We start from the raw sequence: 23236 nt of genomic DNA on the forward strand, positions 1-23236 counted from the left end.
GGTTTGAGTTACAGGGAAAGGTTGTGCAGACTAGGGCTTTTTTCTCTGGAGCGTAGAAGATTGAGGGGGGACTTGATAGAGGTGTTTAAGATTTTAAAAGGGACAGACAGAGTAAATGTGGATAGGCTTTTTCAATTAAGAGTGGGGGATATTCAAACTAGAATATTCAAACTAGAAGATTGAAGGGGGGAAAATTATAAGGGGAACATGAGGGGAAATTTCTTTACGTAAAGGGTGGTAGGGATGTGGAATGAGCTTCCGGCACACGTGGTTGAGGCGGGATTGTTGGTTACATTTAAGGAAAGACTGGAAAGTTACATGAGAGGAGAGGACTGGATGGGTATGGACCAGGTGCTGGTCAGTGGGACTAGGAGGGTGGGGATTTGTTACGGCATGGACTAGTAGGGCTGAACTGGCCTGTTCTGTGCTGTAAGTGGTTATATAGTTATATGTGAGAAGAGGGGAAGGAGAAAGAGACAGCTGGAGAGAGTTGACGAAAAGAGAAAGGGATGATGAGGGCAAGAAATGAAGATGTGGCAGAGAGTGGAGGAAGGGGAGTGGTCAGAGAAAATGAGGAGAAAAATGTGAAGGGGCGTGAGAGAGAGATTGGGGCTGGAATGAGAAAGAGCAGGATGGTACAGAGGATGAAAGATGTTGGGGAGAAGCAAGGAGTCTCCAGAAGATGGGGAGAAACTGAGGGAAGAGAAAGAGACGTTTTAAATGCTGTGGGGACCATTCCTGAATTATCTCCATAGCCTCTTGGCATAATATTAATCCTGAATTTCAGTACTTCAGGAATTAAGTACAATTTTTCTTTAATCATATAACGTTGGTTTGGGGATGGGGTTTAGAGTCACGCTGTCCCTTTGTATTATGGATGCAATACGTGTTCTTTATATTTTATTATGTAATTTGTCATCATTATTGTGCATTCCATAAATATTTTGTGCATGTATGTTACCTATAGAAAATCAATAAAAATATTAAAAAGGAACAGGAGGTAATTTGGTGGATGGTGATTGTAGAAATGTAGAGGGGTTAAGAGTTGTACAATAGTGGAAGGTAAGCAGAGGGTAGTTTAGTAAGGCTAAAGTAAATGCTGAGTCTGCTGGGAGGTAAAAAGGCTCACAATGGAATGCTGGGTATAAATCTGAAGAGGTTGATATCATAATATTGGCTGCAGCAGTAATAAGGGTACATATATATACCATGGACAGAATCTGAGTGCAGGAAGGCATTCCCAAGGTGACAAGGTCTAATTTAGTTGAATACTAAGCCACTGGTCATCTTTGTTCCCCATGGGTCTGTGTGAGGACAGTGGAGGTGCAGCTGCCCAGAATTGTAACATAAAGTAGGAAGGGGCAATCATAAAGTGGGTGCCCTAAAGGTGGTGCTTGCCACAAACTCTGTTTCATACTTAGAGGAGGCATACAGCGATAATAACTTAGTGTAGGTAGAATATTGGGGATCTATTGTCTGCAAAAGTTAAGCTCAGGAAAGCTCGCATCTGCTTTGGCGTGTGTGGCACAGGAGCATGTACAAATGGAGTGATCCTGTCCTCCATCAGCTTCGTGTCTGTTGCACTAAGTATGGTGCCAAGGAATTTTACTTCCTCTAGACCCCGCTTTACTTTATAAGGAGGGATAATGTAGCTCAAAGAATAGAGAAAATTCAGCAGAAATTAAGTGTCTGAGTCATTTGCAGCACGGGATAGACCAGCCAGCAGTAATCTTAAATGTGGGGCAGAGAACAATATACAAGGCAATGCAAAATGGCCAGTAGGTGGAACTAGAGAACTACTGTGGTAGATAACAGACACAGACACTGGAGGTGTGAAAGGGATGAAGTACTCGGTTAGATCAAATCCACAACCTGTGGGGTCATTGTCCCACACTAGAATCTACTTCTTAGCCATCTTATGTGTGGTGAGCCTTGGTTCATCTTGCATCTGTGTCATCCGACTGAAAGATGGGAGCGGTGCATAGAGGAAGTTCCTCATTATTTCATTGTGGAGGGGTATTAACTACGTTGGGAAGGTACAGATAGTACAGAAGATAGAGGGTGCAGAGGGGTAACAGGATATGGAGGTGCATTGGGTCCAAGGGGTAATGGTGGATACAGTGGGGGGGGGGGGGGGGGGTCAGTCAATCATTGTCAGTTTGTGTGCAATCGCTTCAAACAACATCAGTGAGCCAGACATGGAGTTGGAGTTTCTCCAACTTTTCTCCTTGTTCTTTACCTCTTTCTGTTCCTTTATCTTGTGATCTTCTGAACCTTACTGAAACACATAGGTTCACAGATATAATTTCACCCCTTCAGAATAAAGGAAATTAAGTAACCAGTCCCAGCAGGGAAACGATTGGGATCAAAGAAGTGGGACATGGTGCAGACAGCATACTCATTTTTTTTGGTCCTTTATCCCTTTTTATTTAAGTACCTGGGGCTTTTTCTGTTTTTCGCAAAGGTCATTGACCTCAATGGTATTTGTGTTTTTTTGTATTTGTATAATTTATATAACTTTATTCTCAGTTGTATCGGGGCGGGGGAGGGAGGGGGGAGGGAATAGGAAGGGTAAAAATGGACTCTATGTTATTCATGTGTTGAAAGAAAGTGTATTGTTGTCTGAATCTATATGAGTCTTTGAAAACCAAAAATAAAATATTTTTTAAAAATTATCCCAATCCCAAATAGACTGAGTTCACACCTGAACTCGCTGACCAATTATCCCTAATAGGCTTTGTTCAGTTCACTACCCAATTAAAATGTTAAGTATTCACTAACCTCCGTCCAATCCGTATTCCTTCCTGCAGGTCAGTTCAGATCCTATCAAGGCAATTCAGTCAACCTCGGGCGAGGGATCATGCCACCAGGGAATCGACAGAGGGAGATCAAGGTAAATTACCTTGGGGGCCTCATCTCCCTCTGTTTCTCCGACACGGGCCCAGTCATTTATTCAGACCGAACTTGCTCTGCAATTCTTGTCTTGGGATCCTGCTGACCACACCAAATGTTAAATTGGACCTGTGGTTACTTCACAAACACAAATACAGCTGCCAAGTGCCTTATTTTTGCTTTGCAAAGCTGAGAGCTCCATTACACCAAGAGCCACTGCAACAAGCCGCTAATCTCACCACAAGGGAGTCTGCTGCGTGGTACCCAAGTTGCATATTTATACAGACAGTATAATTTTCCAGAACATTTGAACACACTTTTCCATATAAGTACAAATATCTTATTTCTTAGGATCTCTTATTCCGGGTCATGTCCCTTACTCAATGTTTAAAAGTCTTTTACTGCCTTTGTCAAATATGAAGCTGTTGTTCTTCACAATCAGGTTTAACCTTGGTGAATCAATAACTTCTGAAATGGAATGTTCTCAGCTTTTCCACTTTTTTCACTCACATTCTCACAACTTCACCGTAATATCACATCTGTGAGACTCAATACTTCGATTTATGAAGGCCAATGTGCCAAAAACTCTCTTTCCATCTGCTCCAGATTCCTCTGCAAGCATTGTCCATGATGCCTCCAATCATAGTATCACCTGCACTTTGCAGGACCTTGTCAAAGACCTTACCAATGTCCGCATGGACAACAGTAATTGTTTTTAAAAAACAATTAGAACACCCTCAAGTCCATGTAACCTGTCCCACTCAATTACACCCAATTAACCTATGAACCCCATACGTTTTGGAGGGTGGGAGAAAACCACAGCTCCCAGAGAAAACCCACACAGATCATGGGGAGCACATACAATCTTCTTGCAGATAGTGCCAGATTAAAACTTGGGTCTCTGGCATTGTAATAGCGTGTGCTATTTTTAAAATAAATAATCTCCACTGTTCAGGAGTGAGGGGTTGAAGATTAAAGAGTGACTTGCAGACCAATTAGCTACACATCAAGAAGGGAAAATACTGAAATCCATTATTAAGTAAGGGGTTTGGGGGAACAAAGATCAGGGGCAGAATTGGCGTATATTTATGAAAGGGAAATCTTATTGGGAAATAGTTAGTGTTGGTTTCTGCGGCTGACAGAATAGATCATGAACAGCTAATGTGCATTTCAGGAAGCCTTCATTAAGAAGTTACTGAACGGATAATAGAACACAGTTTTGAGAGGGTGTTCGGTTGTGGATGGTGGGTGCTTGAAACAAGCTGCCGGAGGAGGTCGTTAAGGCAGGTACTTGAATAGAATGGCATATGAACCAAACACAGACAAGGGCATTTTGATCAGCATGGTCAAGTTGGGCCAAAGGCCCTACTTTCACGCTTTGATCTTATACATGGAACATGTCAAAGACAATACGAAAATGCAGAGGGCGGAGAGATCAGTTGCTATGGAGCAAAGGGAACATCATTTTACTGGGGTGAGGTTCATTCAGGAGTCTAATAGCAGCAGGAAATAAACTTTTCTTGAATCTGATGGTACATAATTTCATACTAATGAATCTTCCTTCTAAAAGGAGGGAGTATGAAGAGAGTGTGATTGGGAAGAGAGAAGTCTTATAACTTGGATGCTTTTCCGAGGCTGTGGGAGTTATAGATCAAATTAATGTAGAGGAGGGGTGTGCATGTGATTGCCTAAGCCACAATAACAACCCTCTGTAGTTTCTTGTGGTCCTGGGTAGAGCAGTTTTGATATCATGACACGATGCTCTCAATGGTACATCTGTAGCTGTTTGGATACAGGTCCCAAGCACATGCCAGGGCATCATGGGCTACAAATGCCAGAAAGATAGAAAACAACAGTGCATCACTCCTGAACTCAATGTATTCTATACTCACTTTAAGCAATTGGCCAGCAAGCCAGTGGAACACACTTCATTTATAATTCCACACCCAGAGTCATTGCCAGAGATGTCAGATCAGCCTTCCCAAGAATGAACCTGCAGAAAGAGACTGGAACAGACAGAGTCCTGGTTTGTGTTCTTCGTGGTGGGCAATTGACAGGGTATTCACAGACATAATTTGGATGTGACTTTCAGGCGTAATGTATGCAATCCTGCAGGTGACACTGTGTGGAGTGCCACGATGATGCAGATAGGATACAGGTAGGCCATGAATGGGCAAGAACACAGGAGACAGAATTTAATTTGGACAGATGTGCAGGCATTAACTTGCACAGGAAAAGAAAGTTTCTCCATGATGAGATCTTGAGATGTTGGTGCTCAGACTGCAATATCACTGAAAGTGAACCCACAGAAAATGCAAGCACATGGGAGGGTGAACACCACAGACACCATTACTCCAAGAGGGCTTCAGTACAATGAAGATTACTTGCTCCTATTATGCATGGTACCCAACGGTGTACCATTGTGGATATCTTACCCAAGGGTCAATATGCATAGCATTAGAGGGAATGTTCTGGGATGGCAGAGTTATTCCAAGAGGAGTGTTTGGTCCATTTACAGTTCCCTCCATGTTTGGAACTTTTTTTTTCTTTATTTGCCTCTAAGCTCAGCAGTTTTAAATTTATAATCAAACAATTCACATGTGATTGAAGTGCACATTCCAGATTTTATTCAAGGTTACTTGTATACATTTTGGTTTTACCATGTCGGAATTTCAGCAATTTTTATACATAGTTCCCCCATTTCAGGGCATCATGATGTTTGGAACATTTGGCTTCATAGGTGTTTGTGAGTACTCAGGTACGTTTAATAGCTTCATTGCAGGTACAAGAGGGCTAAGCTTGCTTCTAAGCTTTTGATCATCTTTGGAGTCTGACTTTCATTGGTAAAACTCTGGTCCTCATGTTCAAAAATGGCAACTACAGAAGCCATTATGAGGCTGAGAGACAAGAATAAAACAGCAAGAGACATCACCCAAACTTTTGCATTTCCAAAATCAACTGTTTGGAACATCATTAAGAAGAAAGAGCACACTGGTGAGCTCAGTGATTGCAAAGGGATTTGCAGGCCAAGGAAAACCTCCAATGCTGATGAATTCTCATAATGAAGAAAAATCCCAAACATCTGAAACTCTCTTCAGGAGGCAGGGGTGGATGTGTCGATAACTACTGTCCACAGAAGACTTCATGAACAGAAATACAGAGGCTGCACTGCAATATGCAAACCACTAGTTAGCCACAGAAACAGGATGGGCAGCTTACAATTTGCCAAGTATTTAAAGAGGCTGCAGAATTCTGGAAAACAGTCTTGTGGACAGATGAGACAAAGATTAGCCTGTATCAAAGTGATTGCAAGGGCAAAGAGTGAAGGCGTAAAGGAACTCCCCAAGATCCAAAGCACACACCTCATCGGTAAATGTAGAGGTGGGGTGTTATGGCCTGAATATGCATGGGTGCCACAGGTACTAATGCACTTATCTTCATGGATGATAAGTGTATAGAGGCATCATACCTGCTCAAGTTCAAGTTCATGCCTCCAAATTCATTTGACAGTGCAGCAAGTCATTGTTCCCAAACATTCTGCTAAAGCAACAAAGGGGTTTTTCAAAGCTAGAAACTGGAAAATTCTTGAATGGTCAAGTCAGTTACCCAATCTAAATTCAACTGAGCATGTCTTCCCTATGCTGAAGAGAAAACTTAAAGAGGACAATCCCTGAAACAGGCAGGAGCTGAAGGTGGCTGCAGTAGAGGCCTGGCAGGGCATCACCAGAGAAGACACTCAGCACCTGGTGATGTCTATGAATCACAGACTTTAAACAGTCGTTGCATGCAAAGGATATACAACAATGTACTAAACATGACTACTTTAATGTACATACCATTGATAAGTCCCAAATATTATGGTGCCCTGAAATGAGGGAACTATGTATAAAAAGTGGTGTAATTTCTACATGGTCAAACCAAAATGTACACAAATAACCCTGAATAAAATCTGGAATGTGCACTTTAATCACATGTGAATTGTTTGATTATAAATTTAAAACTGTGGATCACAGAAGCAATAAAAGAAATAAAAAGTGTCTGTCTCAAATATTATGGAAGGCACTATATGTCAATGAAAATTTATCATCATATACTTAAATACACTATACAGACATACTGAAATATTCACTTCCTTCGTCCAGACAGATATGCTAGCTGCACTAACCATTAGAGTAAAAAGTTAAAATTCCCATAAAAGCCAAGGCATTAGAATTGACAATAAATATCAAAGAATTGATAAATATTCAATTAGTGCAAGAAATTAATGTGGAATTATGGTCTGGGTGGTCTAGGAGATGATGGTTGTTGGATAAGAACTGTTCTTGAACCTGGAGGTGCTGGTCTTCTGTACCTTCTGCTTGCAGAGAGTAGTGAGAAGAGGTTGCGACCAAAGTGATAGGGTCCTTTATGATATGACGCTGTCTGCCTTCTTGAGACAAAATTCAAATTTATTGTCAGAGTATGAACATGACATCACATACAACCTGTGGGCCAGGCAGAATGTCTAATTATTGGTAGTGCAAACTGTACTCAAGAAAAATATATGTTTACAATGGAGAGAAATGTAAACAAAGAAAATATAAACAAATTGACTGAGCAAATACAGAAAAAATAAATTGTCAGTAATAAATAACATGCAAGAATCCTTAAATAAGTCTCTAATTGAGTTTGATTGGGGTCGAGGAGGTGAGAATATCCAGAATCCAATTACACAGTAGGCTATTGAGCCCAGGTCCTGCCGTTTGCTGATCAGTTTTGAGGGGATGACGGTATTCAATGCTGAACTGCAGTCAATAAAGAACATCCTGATGTCTGCATCTTTGTTGTCCAGGTGCTTAAGGGCTTTGTGTAGAGCCAGTGAGATGGCTGTGGTAGGAAAATTGGAATGCATCCATGTCACCGCTCAGACAGGAGCTGATATGATTCAACACCAGCCTCTCAAAACACCATCACTGAGGATGTGAATGCCACTGGTTGGTAGTTATTTCGGAAAGTTACTGGGCAGCAGCATGATGGACTTGGCCAGGTTTGCCACTTCCTGCTGCGTTGTGCAGTCCAGGTCACTGAAGTTTCCAAACCCGACTGTGATGCAACCATTAAGTATACTTTGCCATAGTCCACCTGCTCAAGAGAGTTTTTAACAGTATGCCTAAAATCATTTAGAAGAACAAAAAAACTTCTCATTAAAATGCATGAATCCTTATGGGGCTTCATAGGACTGAAAGAGCAACAGGTTCCCCATGCAGGATTGGGGGAGAGGATGGGGAGTTAGGGGGGAGGTGAGGGGCGGGGGTGAACGGGAATGCAGTTTCACAGCAAGACATCAGCCATTCTAGAGCGAGAGACGAGGAAATATTTCTTCACCCAGAGTCGGCGAATACTTGGAACTCTATCCAACAAATGTGATTTAGTCACTGAAAAGATTCAGGACAAAAATCAACTGATTAGTGGGTGTGAAAGGAATCAGTAGAGGAGGAAAAAATGGTGCTGAGATAAAAGATAAGTTGTGACCCAAAGGAGCAGTTTCTTATATTTCAAAGCCCCTGTATACTTTTTGCGGTCTCTTGCTCCATCTCTTTTGCCCCTTTCTATTCTCCTCAGCATATCTCATCAGGTCTTAATTTCGCTTTTCCTTCCATCTCTCTCCTCCCCCTTTTTTCTGCACGACTGTACCATTTACAATTGCTTTCCACTCCACCTTATCATATCACTTCATATCACCCCACCCATCTCCATACCATTCTTTTTTTTTAAATTTTTTATTTTTCACACCATAAATCACAATAGCCATGATATACACTTTTTCTTTTCCACACATTTCTCCATACCATTCTCAGGATAACTCAACCACGATGAAGTGCTCACCTTCCTGAGAGCAAGGCATTACAGAGCAAGGCAAATGATGCTCACTGAAGTGACGACGAATCTCACCACCGTACATCAAAGAGAGGGAGGGGTGGTGAAAGAGGGAGAAGGTGAGTGCAAAAGCAAGTGTAAGTGACTGGCTGTGAGGGGGGAAAGGGAGGGCAGCAGGGGAATTCGGGAAAAGAGAAAGATTTTCAGGGAAAGTTGCAGAAAAGCAGTCAAGGCAAGAGGAATTACAAATAAAAACAGAAAGAAAGAAATGGGCTGAATGACAGAGAGGCAAAGGGAAGGAGAAAGAAAGAGAAAGGGGCCACAAGGAGAGAGACAAAAATAATAAGTTAAAGAGAGGGAGAAGAAGCAAGCGACAAAGGGGGACAAGAGGTGTGAGCAAGGGAAGCTGTCAGACAGAAAGGAGGAGCAACAGAAAGAGCAAAAAGAGAAAAGAGGCAGAAATTAACAAGAGAGGCAGGACAATCAAAGGGAGGGGGATACTTGGAGGGAGCACCAAAAGCAGAAAGGAAAGGAAATAGAGGGAGACAGGGAACCAGTGAAACTACCACCAGGTGAGCACACAGGATCAGTGCTTGATGGTTGACAGAAACGTGATGAGCCGAAGAGCCTGTTTCTATGCTCGTCATAACAATAGACACACAACTAAAGTTTAGCTAAAATCTAATTTAATGTCTTATTTATTTGAACAATAAATCTCTACAAAAAATATATACAAGGAGCACATTCCAGGGTTATTATTTTATCATAAAATTACATTTCAAATTCAGAAACACACTGGCAGGCACAAAATGGTATTAATATTCATAAAATAAACCTCTATCCATGAACAGATACCAGGATCGACTCCTCAGTGGAGTAAAATCATCAAGGGTTCTTGTTCAGGGTCAAGGAGGAGGTTGCACAGAATACTCGCAAGGACGCTGCAGCCTTCTACACCAAACACAAGCTGCAGGCAAGGCGCACAGGAACAGTAACACAGACCCCGAGTAGCTGGTGTTTGTCATCTGGGAATAGAGGAAGAGGGGAGTGAGGGGGGTGGGGGAAGAAGCATGATAGGAGAGAGAGGGGCAAGAATGGGAGGGGGGGAGAGTGAGGTTTAAGGGCGAGAAGGGCAGTACGGATGGTGTAGCGTTTAGCGCAACGCCTTTACAGCGCAGCAATCAGGACAGGACTGGGGTTTGAATCCCATGCTGTCTGTAAGGAGTTTGCACTTTCTCCCCATGTCTGCGTGTGTTTTCCCCAGGGGCTGTTTTCCTCCCACCATTCAAAACGTACCGGGGGTATAGGTTAATGGGATGCAAATTTGGCAGCACAGTCTAGTGGGCCTAAATGGCCTGTTACCATGCTGTATACCTAAATTTTTTTTTAAAGAGGAGATAGAGGAGGGGGAGTGAAGGGACAGAAGGACAAGAAAGGAGAGGGAATGGGGACAGAGGAGCGAGGGGGAAAAAGAAGAAGGGGAGGAGAGAGACGGTTAGTGAGGGTACAGAAGAGTGATGGAAGGGACGAGGGGAGGAGGAGTGAGGTAGACAATGGAGCAATGGGAGGGAGAGACAAGAAGCAGTGCGGGGTAGGAGGGAGGGAGGGACTAGAAGGGGTGGAGGGACAGGGTATGGGGGCAGAGTCAGGGGGATGGAGGGGAAGGAGGAACTAGGTGGGCAGAGGAGCAATGGGAGGAGGGGAAGGGTGAGAGGCAAAATGGGGAAGGGAGGGGCGAGAATGGGAGACAGGATCGGGTGGCAGAGGTGCAAGGGAGAGGAGGAAGAGAAGAGGACAGGGGGAGTGAGGAACTAGAGGAAGGTGGGGTGAAGAAAGGGGATGGGATCGCATGGGAAGGGGTTGCCAGGGGAGAAGAGGATTTGGAAGAGGCAGATTAGGGAGGATGAGGAGTTGCAAGTCAAAAGAAGGGAGCGATGGAGTGAAAGGAAGTGGACTGGGTCAGGGATAATGGTGGGTAAGATGAGCAGGCAAGACTGAAAGGTGGAGGAAAGGAGAGCCTGAAGGGGTTGTACAGTTCAGTTTGAGCCTCCACCATCAGGCAGGGTGGGAGCCCAGCAGCTGGGGAGGGGGGCGCTGGGGGGGCCCTTCCCCTCTGTCCTCTGCTTCTTGAACCGCAGTTTGGGGGGCATACAGGGTGAGCAGGCCTTGGCCAGATGATCACTGGGGGGTTGGGGCAATCCCTGTCCCAAAACTTGGCCCTGTCCAACCGTCGGCTCCACCCCTCGGATCCTACGGCCCAGCGGCGGAGGCTGCAGCCGGAATCTGGCTGCTGGCTCTCCATCTGGGAGAGAGGTGGCAGGGAGCGGCCCTGGGGAGCTGGGTAGACGGAGAAAACCCTGGGGAAAGGGCTGGACCCCAGCTCGCAGGTAGAGGAATGTCTCCTCAGGACTGAAGGTGAAGTGCAGCCCTCCTGCCGGGGGCGAGCCGGGCCCCAGCCTCGGGTGGGTCAGGGGGGTGAAGGGGCTGGATGACTCGGGACAGAGAAGGGGCAGTGGAGAGAGGAATGGGTAGGCCACCAGGCCCGGGGGTTCATCAGGCAACTCCACATTGCTGTCTGAGACAGAGCCACGAACCGGGCGCAGATGTCCCGGAGAGAGTGGTCCCAGGGCTCGGAGAAGCGGATAAGCTGAAGGGGATGGGACAGGGGGAGCACTATGAGGGGCAGTTGCACCTGTGGGGGAGAAGAGGAGAGAGGGAGGGGGAAGGGAGGACAGTGTGGAGGAGGGAGGAGGAAGAGAACATTAGAAATACAAAATTCCACAGCAGCCCCTTACCCACAACTGACTGGGTGCTCTCATCATTCTTCCCTTCTCCTTCCTCTTTTCAATTGCATTGCTCCCTCTCACATCTCCCTCTCTTCCACTCGCTGGCATTTCTTTTGACAATCCCTGGATTGGATTCAAGTCTGCAAATCGCTCCTGGGGAGGTTTTTCTCTGCATAAACCCCCAAACCTCTAAATTAGATCTCAGCCTGTAATCTCAGAACTAGTGATCTATTGTCATTACATCAACCCCCACCCTCTACCACCAGCCTCATTTACACCGCTCACCTCTGTCTCGAAGGCCCAGGAGGGGGTGGCTGACCATAACCAGTGTGCTGAAGTTGAACTTGTAGGTGAACCTCTTGCCCTTGGTCTTATTCAGGATACGTTTGTTGTAGTAATACCTAATTGGAGAGAGAGAGAGAGAGAGAGAGAGAGAGAGAGAGAGAGAGAACAGGGTTGAGAGGGAGAGTGAGACAGATCAGCAGTTTCAGTTTTTTGGAATTCACAATTAATGACCAATCGAGGACACACATCTCCTAACTTGTCAGGAAGGCGCGACAGCGACTACACTTCCTGAGAAGACTGAGGTGGGCAAGGCTACCTTCTACAACCTTCCACAGGAACTCTATCTAGAGCGTCCTGGCTGGCAGCATCACACTGTGGTATTGTTGCTGCAAAGAAATGGATCAGAGGTCAATGCACAGGACCACAAGAGTGGCAGAGAGGATCACTGGAGTCTTTCTCCTCCCCCCTCTCCTTCTCCATTACAATCAATGTGATCTACTGGTATCGTTGACTGAAGAGGGCAAGCAAAATCATTGAGGCCCCCTTGCACCCTGCACACAGTATCTTTCAGCTGCTCCCGTCGGGAGATACAGGAGGATCAGAGCCAGCACCACCAGGCTGAGGAACAGCTTCTTCCCATGGGCAGTGAGAATGCTGAACAACCAAAGGAACGGCTCCCTGTCTGCATAAGTATTGTTTATCTACATGTTGTGTGTCTCCATGCTTTGGACACAGAACTGTTTTGTTGGGTTGCATTTGTGCAATCAGATGACAATAAACTTGACTTTTGTGTTCCTCCATTGAATACAGGAGTTGAGAATGTCCTATTGCAGTTGCATAAAACCACAAATAGAATATTGTATGCATTATTACTGATGGAAGTTTTCAGCCCAAAATGTGATGATCTATGTTGAGCGAGTTGGTCCCATTTGCCAATGTTTGGCTCCTATCCCTTTAAACCTTTTCTAAATCATGCAATGTATGAACATAGATTAATAGAGATTTAACACGAACCTGAGGGGTAACCGCCCCCCACCCCCACCGTGAGTGGTAGGTGAATGGAATGGGCTGCTCAAGGTGTGTAGATTTGGAATGTTTAAGAAAAAATAGACCGACCGGTCCATGGAAAAGATAATTTTACAGGGAGATGAGCTAAATGCAGGCTGGTGGGACATTTTGGTCAGTGTAGGTAAATTGGTCCAAAGACCCTGTTTTCACGCTATGTGACTATGACTAATGGAGACTTCAAATTGAAAATATTACAGTTGTCCCCACCTCCATCACTTCCTTGAACAGCTCATTCCATACACCCACCACCCTCTGTGTGAAGAAGGACCCATTTAAGTTCTTCCCATCTCGCCCAGTTTTAGACTCTCCTAACCTAGAAAGACAAAACTGTGACGTCCTAATTTCTGCCCCTTAATTTTTATAAACCTCTTTAGGTCCCTCCTTGACCATCTGAACTCCAGGACCTAAGTAGCTTTTCCTTATAATTCAAGCTTACCCAAAAACATTTGTGAACCTTTTCTGCACCCTTTCCAGCTTAACGATACTTTTTTCCTCCAGTTGTGTGACCATAACTGCACACAATACTCCAAGCACTGTCTCACCAACATCTTGTACAATTGTTAAAATGATATGCCGGCTCGTGTGCTCAAACACTCTGAGCAATTGACTGTCTTCAACATCTGGCCTCTCTGTGTGTTTCCATTTCCATGGAACTAAGGACTTTGGCTGTACCAAACCCCAAACCTCTCTGTTCTATAACACTCACCAAGGTTTAACCTAGCAAAGAGCATCACCACAAACTCATTCAAGTTAAATTCCACCTGCTCTGCTTTAGCCCACTTTCCCACTTGATTTAGATCCTAATGTGATATTAGATACTCATTCTTCTTCATTGTTTACTATGCCACCAATTTTGGTGTCATCCACAAACTTACTAAGCATGCTAACTAAACATTGATAAATGAGTCATTAATATAAATGACAAAGAGTGGACCCAGCATTAATCCCTGTGCCACACCACAGGTGACAAGCCTCCAATCTAAGCAACAAGCCTCCATAACCACCCTCTGACACCTCCCATCCAATTGGCCACCTGAATCACATGGGATCTCACTTTCTGTACCAGCATACCAGGCAAGACCTCGTCAAAGGTCTTGCAAGGTTCCACGTAGGCAATATCTACCACCCTGCTGCCTCATCAATCTTTTTGGCCACCTCTCCAAAAATAACTCAATAAAATCCATGAAATGACTTCCCACACACAAAGTCAAACTAACAATTCCAAATCCGTCCTTGCCTTTTCCAAAGGCAAGTAGATCCAGTCTCTCAGAATCTCCTCCAGTAACATCCACCAATTGCATTAAGGTCACCAGCCCGTAAGTTTCAAGTCTTGTCCTTGCAGCCATTTATTACAAATAAAGACATTAGCCACCCTCCAGTCTTCCAGCACTTCACTTGTTGTAAATAATACAAATGTCTCTGCCAGTAATTTTCTTCCAATACACACAAATATGCTAGAGAAACTCAGCAGGTCACGTAGCATCCACAGGAAGGGCAACCAACGTTTTGGTCCTGAGCCCTTCGTCAGGTATACATTTGGGTTTTGAATCTCAACCCCAGCATCTGCAGACTTTTGTTTAATGTCTGCAATTTCTTCTCCAGCTAACTTTTGCCATTTTAAGATCTCCAATACATCTTCTTTTCTAACATGGACTCTTTTTGGGACATCACTATTTACTTCAAAGTTCCTTTTGTTGACACATAATACATTAAAAATGTAATATACATGATATGCTTTAAAATTTGTCTGCCGTAAGACAAAGAGTCTCCATGAGAATTGTCCAGTGCCACTAACAAAAGGAGGAAGAGAAGCAAAAGACAGTCCCTTCAGAGTCACTGAGCGTCCGTGGATTCACCTCCAGTTTTCCTGCAGCTATACAGACTCCAGTTCAAACCTCTGATACGATCAGGAAGCCTTCAGCACCCGATGCACTGCGGGAGCCCTTCTTGGCCTCAGCAAGAATCCTCGTTCCAATGCCCAATTTCCATCAGCAGATGTAAATTCCATCCAAGAACTTCAGCAGCTGCAACAGCCTGTGGGGGACCTTCAACTGCAAGATGCCGGCAGCCTGTGTGGGTCCTTTGACCGCAAGACACCCACAGCCAGCTTGTGTGGGCCCTTCAGCTGCCGAGCTCCTCGCTGGATCACCGTCCTATTGAGTTGTGTCCTCTGCTTCTTCTCAATGGGAGGTTTTCTCCATGCTCCTAGTGCCCTGCACCAGTTCACTACTCCCCCGGAGTTGCAGCACCCCCCAACCCACTGTTGTACACTGCCTAGCACGTGCCATCATCTTGAACACAGACCCCCATGGTTGCAGGATTTAAAAAAAAACTATTGGCTCCTTTAACAGGCTGTTTATAGTTTGTACATTAGGACCGAGTGGTGAGACTCTGTGGAGCACCCCTCTGGCTCTGCTCCCCTAGGTCCATACCGGCACTGCCGTTACAGCAGCTCTGCCATTATTTTCCTTCCCCAAGTTCCCTTACCCCATGTCCTCCTCCACAGTAAATACAGATGAAAAATACCCATTTAGCATCTCACCCATTTCCTGCGCCTCACAAATAAATGTGGATCATTAAGGGGACCTATTCTCCCTCTAGTTAATATAGGGCGAGTTGATTAGACAGTTAGACAGTACAGAAAAGGTTCACCAAGATAAGGGACAAATGAACTCAGATAAACAGTGGCCATGGACTGAATGGGTTATAGGGCTCTCTGCGTGGGGTAACCGTGTAATGGGGATGGGAGACAGGAGACAGGACTGGGTCGAGGATGCTTTACTCTGTGTCTAACCTGAGTGCCCTGCTGAGTTTATCGTAGTTCATCTGGGGCTTGCACTTCCTTGCTCCCCAAAGGCGAGCCACCTCGTCGGGGTCCTTGATGACAAACTCCCCGAAATCCCCCTGCCAGGCGATCACCTCCCGGAACTCCTCCCTCCGCAGCAGCTCCAGGATAAAGTGCCAGAGCTGGACTTGGCGGCTCCCAGGGCTGGTGTCAGGTTTGTAGGCCCAGTCCGGGTAGGCGACACCTGCAGAGAGTAGGCACAAAACACACAGGTGTCATCAACAGGTCCCAGAACAAAGGGGTAGGACTAGGCCAGGAGGCTTCAAATATAGAATCAGGACAAGCAGGAATGGGACAGCCTGGGAGATAGGCCTGAAACTTCTAATGCAGTGAGTAGGACAACCCATTTGGGTTTGGTGCAATACACAAACATGCTGAAGAAACCCAGAATGTCAAACAGCATCTCTAGGAAGTAAAAAGAGTAACCTCTGTTTCAGGCCTGAGCCCTTTGTTAAGGTATAAGCAATAAAAGGTAGGTACTTGAACAAAAAGGTGGGCAGAGGGAGGAGAAGAAGGAGGAAGGGGCAGGGGAGGAGCCCAGGCTAACAGATAAGGTGAATACTGATGAGGGTAAAAGAGAATAAAGTTGAGGTGACGGCGGAGGGGTGTAATCATAGAATTATAACAGTAGGGAAATCATAAAGATTATATTGCCTTTTAAAAATACAAATGTTTTATTGTGGTGAGATTCAAGAAGTGATTCTTTCAAAACTTCTTATTGTGCATGTGGGTTTCTTTCTCTCAGCCATTTCCCCTGAACATTATTGTCCCAGTTGTTTTGGGGTTCTCCCTTAACCAAAGCCTGGGTGATTATTTGTACTGCTAATACAGCAGCAATTTAAACTTCCCTGATAAAGTAGAAATGACTGATTACGGGGGATTAACACAAAGTATAGTGTGTTAAAAAATAACATGCTTCAGAGTAATGAGCAGATGCTCCACCGGGATTACTGGTGAAGACTATCTATCGATTGATCTTTGTAAGGCCAAGAAGCACATTTGATGTGATTAGTACCAAAAGTGATCAACAGATATGTTTTACTTGAGACAGGAGAAATCTTTTCTTGAGATCAGGTCTGCCCAGTTTAAGATTATCAACATTTAAAGTGATCAGCAGAGACCCTAAGGACCTGAGAGTCTCACAGATAATGAGTATTGATTGTTTTGCATAAAAAATGTGTTAAGTCAAGACAACATAAATTGCAAGGGTCGAAAAATAAACAGGTTGTCACGTACCCTAAAGATACAAATACTGCTGTTTTTTTGGAGAAAAGAGAGATGCCCTTGGCGCAGCACTGGCTGCTTGTTAAAACAGGGTGCTCAGGCTTTGCAAAGCAATAAAGGTGTTTGATCTGATTTACGGTGTTCCTGGAAATTTGTTTCGTGTTTGAAGCAGGGACTTTCACATTGGGAGCTCTCGGAGGGAAGGGTGACCTGAAGGAAGGGGCCAATACTTCCCACCAGTATCCACTCATGTGCTCCTCCCCTGCCCCTTCCTCTCACCAATTTATTCAGACTCCTGCCTGCTTTTTGCTCATACCTTAATAAAGAGCACATGCCCAAATTGTTGGTTGCCCCTTACTTCCAATGGTCACTGCGTGTCCTGCTGAGTTTCTCCAGCACACGTGTCACATGTGCATTGATCTTCACCAGCATCTGCAGACTTTCTGGTTTAACTCCACCTGAGTTAAGATAGGGTACGCAGCCAGTACCTATTACCTCGGGTAACAATAGTAAACATCAGAGGACATCTGTTTAAGGGGAGCGGAGGAGTTTAGTGAAGATGTCAGAGTTAAGTGTTTTTTTTTCCCCCCCAGAGTGGTCTGTGCCTGGAATTCATTGCCAGGGGTGGTGTGGAGCCTGATACAATAAGGGTATTTAAAATAATTGAATAGGTGCATGGATGGAAGAAAGATAGGTTATGGATGAGAGGTAAATAAAAATTTGATTTTTATAGAGTAGGTTTACATTAATCAGCATAACTAGTGGAGCAGTTGAGACAACACTATTACAGCCTCAGCGACCCAGGTTCGAATCCAGCACTGTTGGTAAAGAGTTTGTACGTTCTCCCTGTGACTTGTGTGGATTTCCTCCCCAGGAAATCCTCCCACCATCCAAAAACGTTCAGGGTTCATAGGTTAGTTGCAGCATTTGGGCAGTGCAGGTTTGTGAGCCGGAATGGCCTACGACCATGCTGTACCTCTAAATTTAAAGAGTTAATTAAATTATGGGCTGAAGGCCCTGTGCAGAGCTGTATTCTTGTGTTCTACACCTCAAAAGTGGTGTGGCCAGGGACAGGCTGGGAGGTAGGCCTTAAACATGCAGCTCAAGAAACCAAGCATGAGAAAGTGGATCAAAACAGGGAAGGATCAGATACAAGTGACGAAGTCCAGACTTGAATTCTTGAGAGCAGAAAGAAAGGAGTATGACATGCCAAGACAATAGCCCTAACAGCAGTAGTTGGTATTAAAAACACACAGTAATTGTTGGAGGATCTCAGCTGTCTTGGAGTGTCCAGAGAAGGTAAAGATATATTCCCTACATTTTGAGTCTGAGTCCTTCTTCAAGGTATATGCAAAAAGCAGGCAGACATCTCAATAAAGACAGAGAAAAGTGAAAGAATGAGAGGGGTGAAGCCCAGACCAACAAACAAAAAGTGTTAATTAAACAAGAGGAAATGGGAGAATTGATTTTGGCTGTGAAAGAAGAGTGCGTTTTACTACAATCACAACTGCCTGCAGACTCCCCTGTTTCACAGCAAGAATTGGTAGCATACCAGGAAAAAAAGGCTAAGGTTTGACCAAGCACAATGAAGTGGAAAGAAGTATAAATAGGGGAGCCACAGGGCAAGAAAAATGTCAAGTCGAGAAAGAGGATGAAATAAAAAACACAATGCAGGTGCGTATAAAACAAGGCAAGGTAATGAGATTTGGCATGTACACCAGTGGCCAGGCCTGAAATGTGGAGGGGGAACAAAAATCTTCAGGTAAGGCCTGAGATTTTACAAATACCTGGGAGGGTCAGACGCACACTCCATGAAACTGAGGGAGTTCTGCGAGGAGGGAGTTTTACAGCATAACATGGGAGGCATCAAGTGAGTATCACACGTGGGACAGGTAGTGCTGAGGGAGCATCACACGTCGAGCAGTGGCGAGGAAACGCACAAAGGAAGGCGACGCACCAAGAAAGGCTGTACCATAACCCAGATGTGCCAAGGAAGTGCGACATTGCGGGCAGATGGGGCAGTGCTGCTTAACCAACTACCCAATAGTCTACAGATCCCCATATTCTAAATATTACCTCTCACCATCTCCCAGACTCACAACCACCCTCCCTGCCTCCATTTCCTGGCCCCAGAACCCAGCTTATCTCATCATCTGGCCCTACCCCCTCGCCTCCTTCCGCCCCTGGCCCTAACGCCCTGCACCCCCATCTCCACACTGGCTTCTTCATCCACAAGCCCCTCACTCTGCCATCCCCTGGATCTACCCCCCTCAGCTCCTTCACTCGCAATCCCCACTCATCATCTCCATGCTAGCCCCATCCCCCTCACCTCCTCTGTTCCCTGACTCCAATGAGTCCGATAGCTCAGAGGTTAGAGCACAGGTCTTGTAAACCATGGGTCGCAAGTTTGTTCCTCACTGGGGCCTCCTTTCTGTGAGGGGTGCTAGACAAAGTGGCGACTCTGTCTTCCTCATGGTAGACAAAGTGAAAGAATTTAATGTATGTTTCATTCTAAATGTCGAATTACAAGACAATAAGGGAGCTTTTGTCTCCTCTGTCCCCCATCACCTCCTCCGTCTCCCGACCCCTTCCCCCTCACCTCCTCTGCCCCGACCCCCATCCCCCCTCACCTCCTTTGTCCCCCGACCCCCATCCCCTACCCCCTAACCTCTCCTGGTCTCATCCCCAGCCTCACCCAATCCATCTCACAGCCCCATAACCCCTCACCTCCTCCGTCCCCAGTCCCACACCCTCCCTCTCATACCCCGGTCCCACTCCCCCCCCCTCACCTCCTCCGACCCCATGATCCCACCCTCTCTCACCTCCTCCATTCTCCTCCTCGTCCTCTTCCTTCACCCCGCCAATTTTCATGGTCGGCATCCGACTGGGGTTTGGGTCTTTGGTCCGGGGAGGGCTGGGGTCGGCTTTTCTTCACTTCGCCCACCCTTAAAGCAATAAATTGGTTTTAAAAATGAGAAAACCATATGCCTTATTTTTGTTGGCAAAATATACCGGGCGGTGGGGCCTGCTGCCTCTACGAGTGGAGTGGCTGACCTCCCCATTGAGTTAACACCCCGCCCTGCTCTGGGGCGCCCATCGTGCCCCGGAGCGACCGTCGCCCCACCGCTGAAGATTCCCTCTTCACTGGGGACCGGAAGTCTCGCGTCGAATCGGAAATGACGGAGTTAGGGGGACGGCTCCAAGAACCCGCTGAAGTCTTGCGCTCGTCCAGCTTCCTTAACCACACCCTCGACGATGGCGAAAGTCAACATTATATCAGCGGACAGAAAAATGTTGATCGTTCGATTTTAGTAGCAGTGCAATTTTGAAGAAATAAAAAGATGGGATTTTTGTTTACTTTTGTCTTTGGTTTTTGCCCCTCACTAAAATGGCAGCTCGCACGCTGTTTGTCCGATTGCGCAGTACGCATGCGTACTAGTCATCGCTTAAAGGGAACCCGACCAACTTTTTTGAAGGTACAGTCCAATGACCTCTGTGTGTCCCGGACATACCAGAGGGAATCACTCACATGGCTCTGGATCAGTGGTTCTCAACCTTTTTCTTTCCACCCACATCCCACTGTAAGTAATCCTTGTGCCATCGGTCCTCTGTGATGAGTAAGGGATTGCTTAAGGTGGGATGTGAGTGAGAAGGTTGAGAATCACTGCTCTAGACCCAATGGTTACTGAAATATTTTGTTTGAAAATAATTGTCATTGGCCATTTCCTTTGGAGTTATGAAACCATGCACATAACGAGTCAATTAGTTATGATTAAAACAGTGGTTTTCAAACTTTTTAATTTCCATTCACAAATCACCTTAAGCAATTCCTTGCTAATCACAGAGCACCTATAGCACAGGGAGTATTTAAAGTGATATGTGAATTGAAAGAAAAATGTTGAGAACCACTGCTTGTCTGGATTTAAAAGTGACACAAATGTATCACATCAGGAGCCTGTTCAGTCACAGGCTCATAAGACAATGGTAAACACCCTTCTGCCCATTGTATCCATTCTGACCCACAACCATCATTTACATGAATCCTATATTCTCCCCACATCTCCATAAACTCTTCCCAAATTTCTCTCCTTACCTACATGCTGGTGGCAACTTAGAGCAGCTTGCCAACCTGCACACTTTTGGGATGTGGAAAAAAACCAGAGCACTCAGGAAATCCACACTGACACTGGGAGAACGTGCAAACTCCACAAAGAGAACACCCAAGACTGGAATCGAACCTGAGCCCTTGGAACTCAGAGGCTCTACCATTCTGTGTTCACCTACTAAACCCAAAAAGATACCATTTATTTTCTCATTTTATCACATTTTGCTGCACCAACTGCAAGATATTTCTTTGTCTAACCTTTCATACTTATCTCTTTTTCTGTCTTGAGATATTGTGGTGATTTATACTATTGTCATTGGTGCATCTAATCAACCTGTGTGGCTGCAGCAAGTAAGATGATTGTATCTGCGCACTAATCACCATCCTGTTACTTAAATTCAATCCATACCATGGCTCCCCATATCATGTGCTTTCATCTTGCAAATTGATTTCATATCAAAGCCTTCTAAAAATCCAAATTGTTCATATCTTATCTTTAGCCCTTAATGTAAATTTGAGACCAAATCCCTTAATTGCCCTATTTGTATTAACTAAGATAACTGATTTGAATTTAACAGTCTCTTAATCCCATGTAATCTCCTTTGCTTCCTTTATTGCTAGGCATTCAATAATGATGAGATGGAAAGATGCTGTCCCTCCTACTCATACTCAATGGCTCTCCGATATGATGGTATCTTTAATTTTTTTTGAGGACTCTTTGCACTTTCTTGTTATTACACAGTCAGTTTGTTTACATTTCTTTATTTGTTTACTGTGTACAGGTTTTTTTTTGCACTACCAATAAGTGGCAACTCTGCCTCACCTGCAGGAAAAAGAATCCCGGGACTGTATGCAACGCCATGCACGCGCTCCGACAATAAATCTGAAATTACTGCATGCAATCACCAAGTGGATAAATCTCCTAATGTTCAATAAACCCCAACAACAGAAAAATTTCTGAGGGCTGCATATTTATTTTCCCAAAGTATGTTTGTCCTAGCTGCAGTAATAACCTGCAAGATTCACTTCAAAGTTCTAATTGTTAGAGTACACACATGATGCCACAGACATCACTGAGACCTCCGCCACCTCCCCCCCACCCCCCAACCCAGCCACCAAGGGCCAGGCAGAATTTCTTACTACTAGCAACTGTAAACTTTAATTGAGAAGAAAGAAATGCAAACAAAAGAAAGATGTGCCAACAGAAGGAATGGGCCAATAGCAGGGCCATTGAGAACATCTACAGGAAACGCTGCATGGTATGTTTAACTTTGGGGAAAAAAAAATCAGATGTTCTCCAATGTAATGGGTTTGATTTTTTTAAAATTTATGGGGTCCTTTTATCAACTATTTTCATAATTTATAAGATTATTTAGATCTTGTTTTGTTGTTTTAGTTTTCTCTATATAGTGGTAAATTATATGCAACTACCAACAACCTCATCAAAGAAGGGATAGATTTTGTAGAATAGTAATTTTTTTTTGTCTTTTTCTCTTAGCCATTTTATATTTGTTTAGGTGCTTATTTTGTCTTTCTTTTAGTCTGAATGTTAAAGCACTTTGTTTACATAGAATAGTTTTTTTCTACATATAATTACTACACCTTTTTATGTGCTTCCTCCGTTTAATGGCTTTTACTTGATTAAAATTATTATTATTGAAAACTTAATAAAAATATTGAAAGAGAAAAGAAAAATCCATATTCACCAAATCCACTTGTTCTCCTCCACCTATTATACTGGTTGCTCTTCACAAAGTTCCTAGAGAATTGCCAAATCCACGTTGATGTCTAATATTGTTGATATCACACTTCCCAAGAAGTGCTGAAGTGGTTCTGTATGGACCAGAGAAGGGGGGAAAGAGAGAGAGAGGTCAATGTTGGACAAGATGGGGCTGATTTAGAGAAAGGAGACAGAGGTAAGGTGGTGCCATCAGCAGAGGTGCTGCAGTTTAGAACTCAGAGCAAAGATGAGAACTTCCCCCACTCTCTCCATTGACATCAGATAATCCTTTGGAAGTTCAAGGGAAACATCCACCTAAGTAGTGGACCCTACTGAGGAGCTGAGACCAACAGCAATGATGTATTTAAGGTGGGATGGCACAGAAGGAAGATAACAGAGAGATGGCCTGATTGGCCATCCTTCCTTTCAAATGCCCAATGGTTGTGTCTGCCGGG

General features: G+C 44.6%; 1 protein-coding gene and 1 long non-coding RNA gene across 3 annotated transcripts; one reads left to right on the forward strand and one right to left on the reverse strand.

The window, feature by feature from the left end:
• Positions 1 to 9417: 9417 nt before the first annotated feature.
• LOC138764918 (ETS domain-containing transcription factor ERF-like) lies at positions 9418 to 20124 on the reverse strand. The gene is made up of 5 exons (XM_069941363.1): positions 20011 to 20124; positions 19779 to 19901; positions 15682 to 15916; positions 11820 to 11935; positions 9418 to 11440 (listed from the first exon to the last, which is right to left on the reverse strand). Exons 2-5 carry the CDS (start codon positions 19834 to 19836, stop codon positions 10785 to 10787), a joined length of 1065 nt encoding a protein of 354 aa, XP_069797464.1. The 5' UTR covers positions 19837 to 19901; positions 20011 to 20124; the 3' UTR covers positions 9418 to 10784.
• On the forward strand, positions 20115 to 22385 carry LOC138764919 (uncharacterized). Of its 2 annotated transcripts, none has more exons than XR_011358364.1 (3): positions 20115 to 20432; positions 21683 to 21752; positions 21844 to 22385. It is a non-coding gene; the product is annotated as an uncharacterized lncRNA (long non-coding RNA). The 2 variants fall into 2 exon arrangements; XR_011358365.1 differs by lacking the exon at positions 20115 to 20432 and adding an exon at positions 20458 to 20537.
• The last annotated feature ends 851 nt before the right edge of the window (positions 22386 to 23236 follow it).

The sequence above is a fragment of the Narcine bancroftii genome, chromosome 5, assembly GCF_036971445.1.
Source record: "Narcine bancroftii isolate sNarBan1 chromosome 5, sNarBan1.hap1, whole genome shotgun sequence".
Lineage (NCBI taxonomy): Eukaryota > Metazoa > Chordata > Chondrichthyes > Torpediniformes > Narcinidae > Narcine > Narcine bancroftii.

Coding starts and splice junctions, on each gene's coding strand:
- LOC138764918 (XM_069941363.1), bottom strand. CDS start 19,836: ATGCCGACCATGAAAATTGGCGGGGTGAAGGAAGAGGACGAGGAGGAG. Junction 15,917..19,778: donor CGAGGAGGAGAATGGAGGAG/GTGAGAGAGGGT, acceptor TACTCTCTGCAG/GTGTCGCCTACCCGGACTGG. Junction 11,936..15,681: donor AAACTCAGCAGGGCACTCAG/GTTAGACACAGA, acceptor CTCTCCAATTAG/GTATTACTACAACAAACGTA.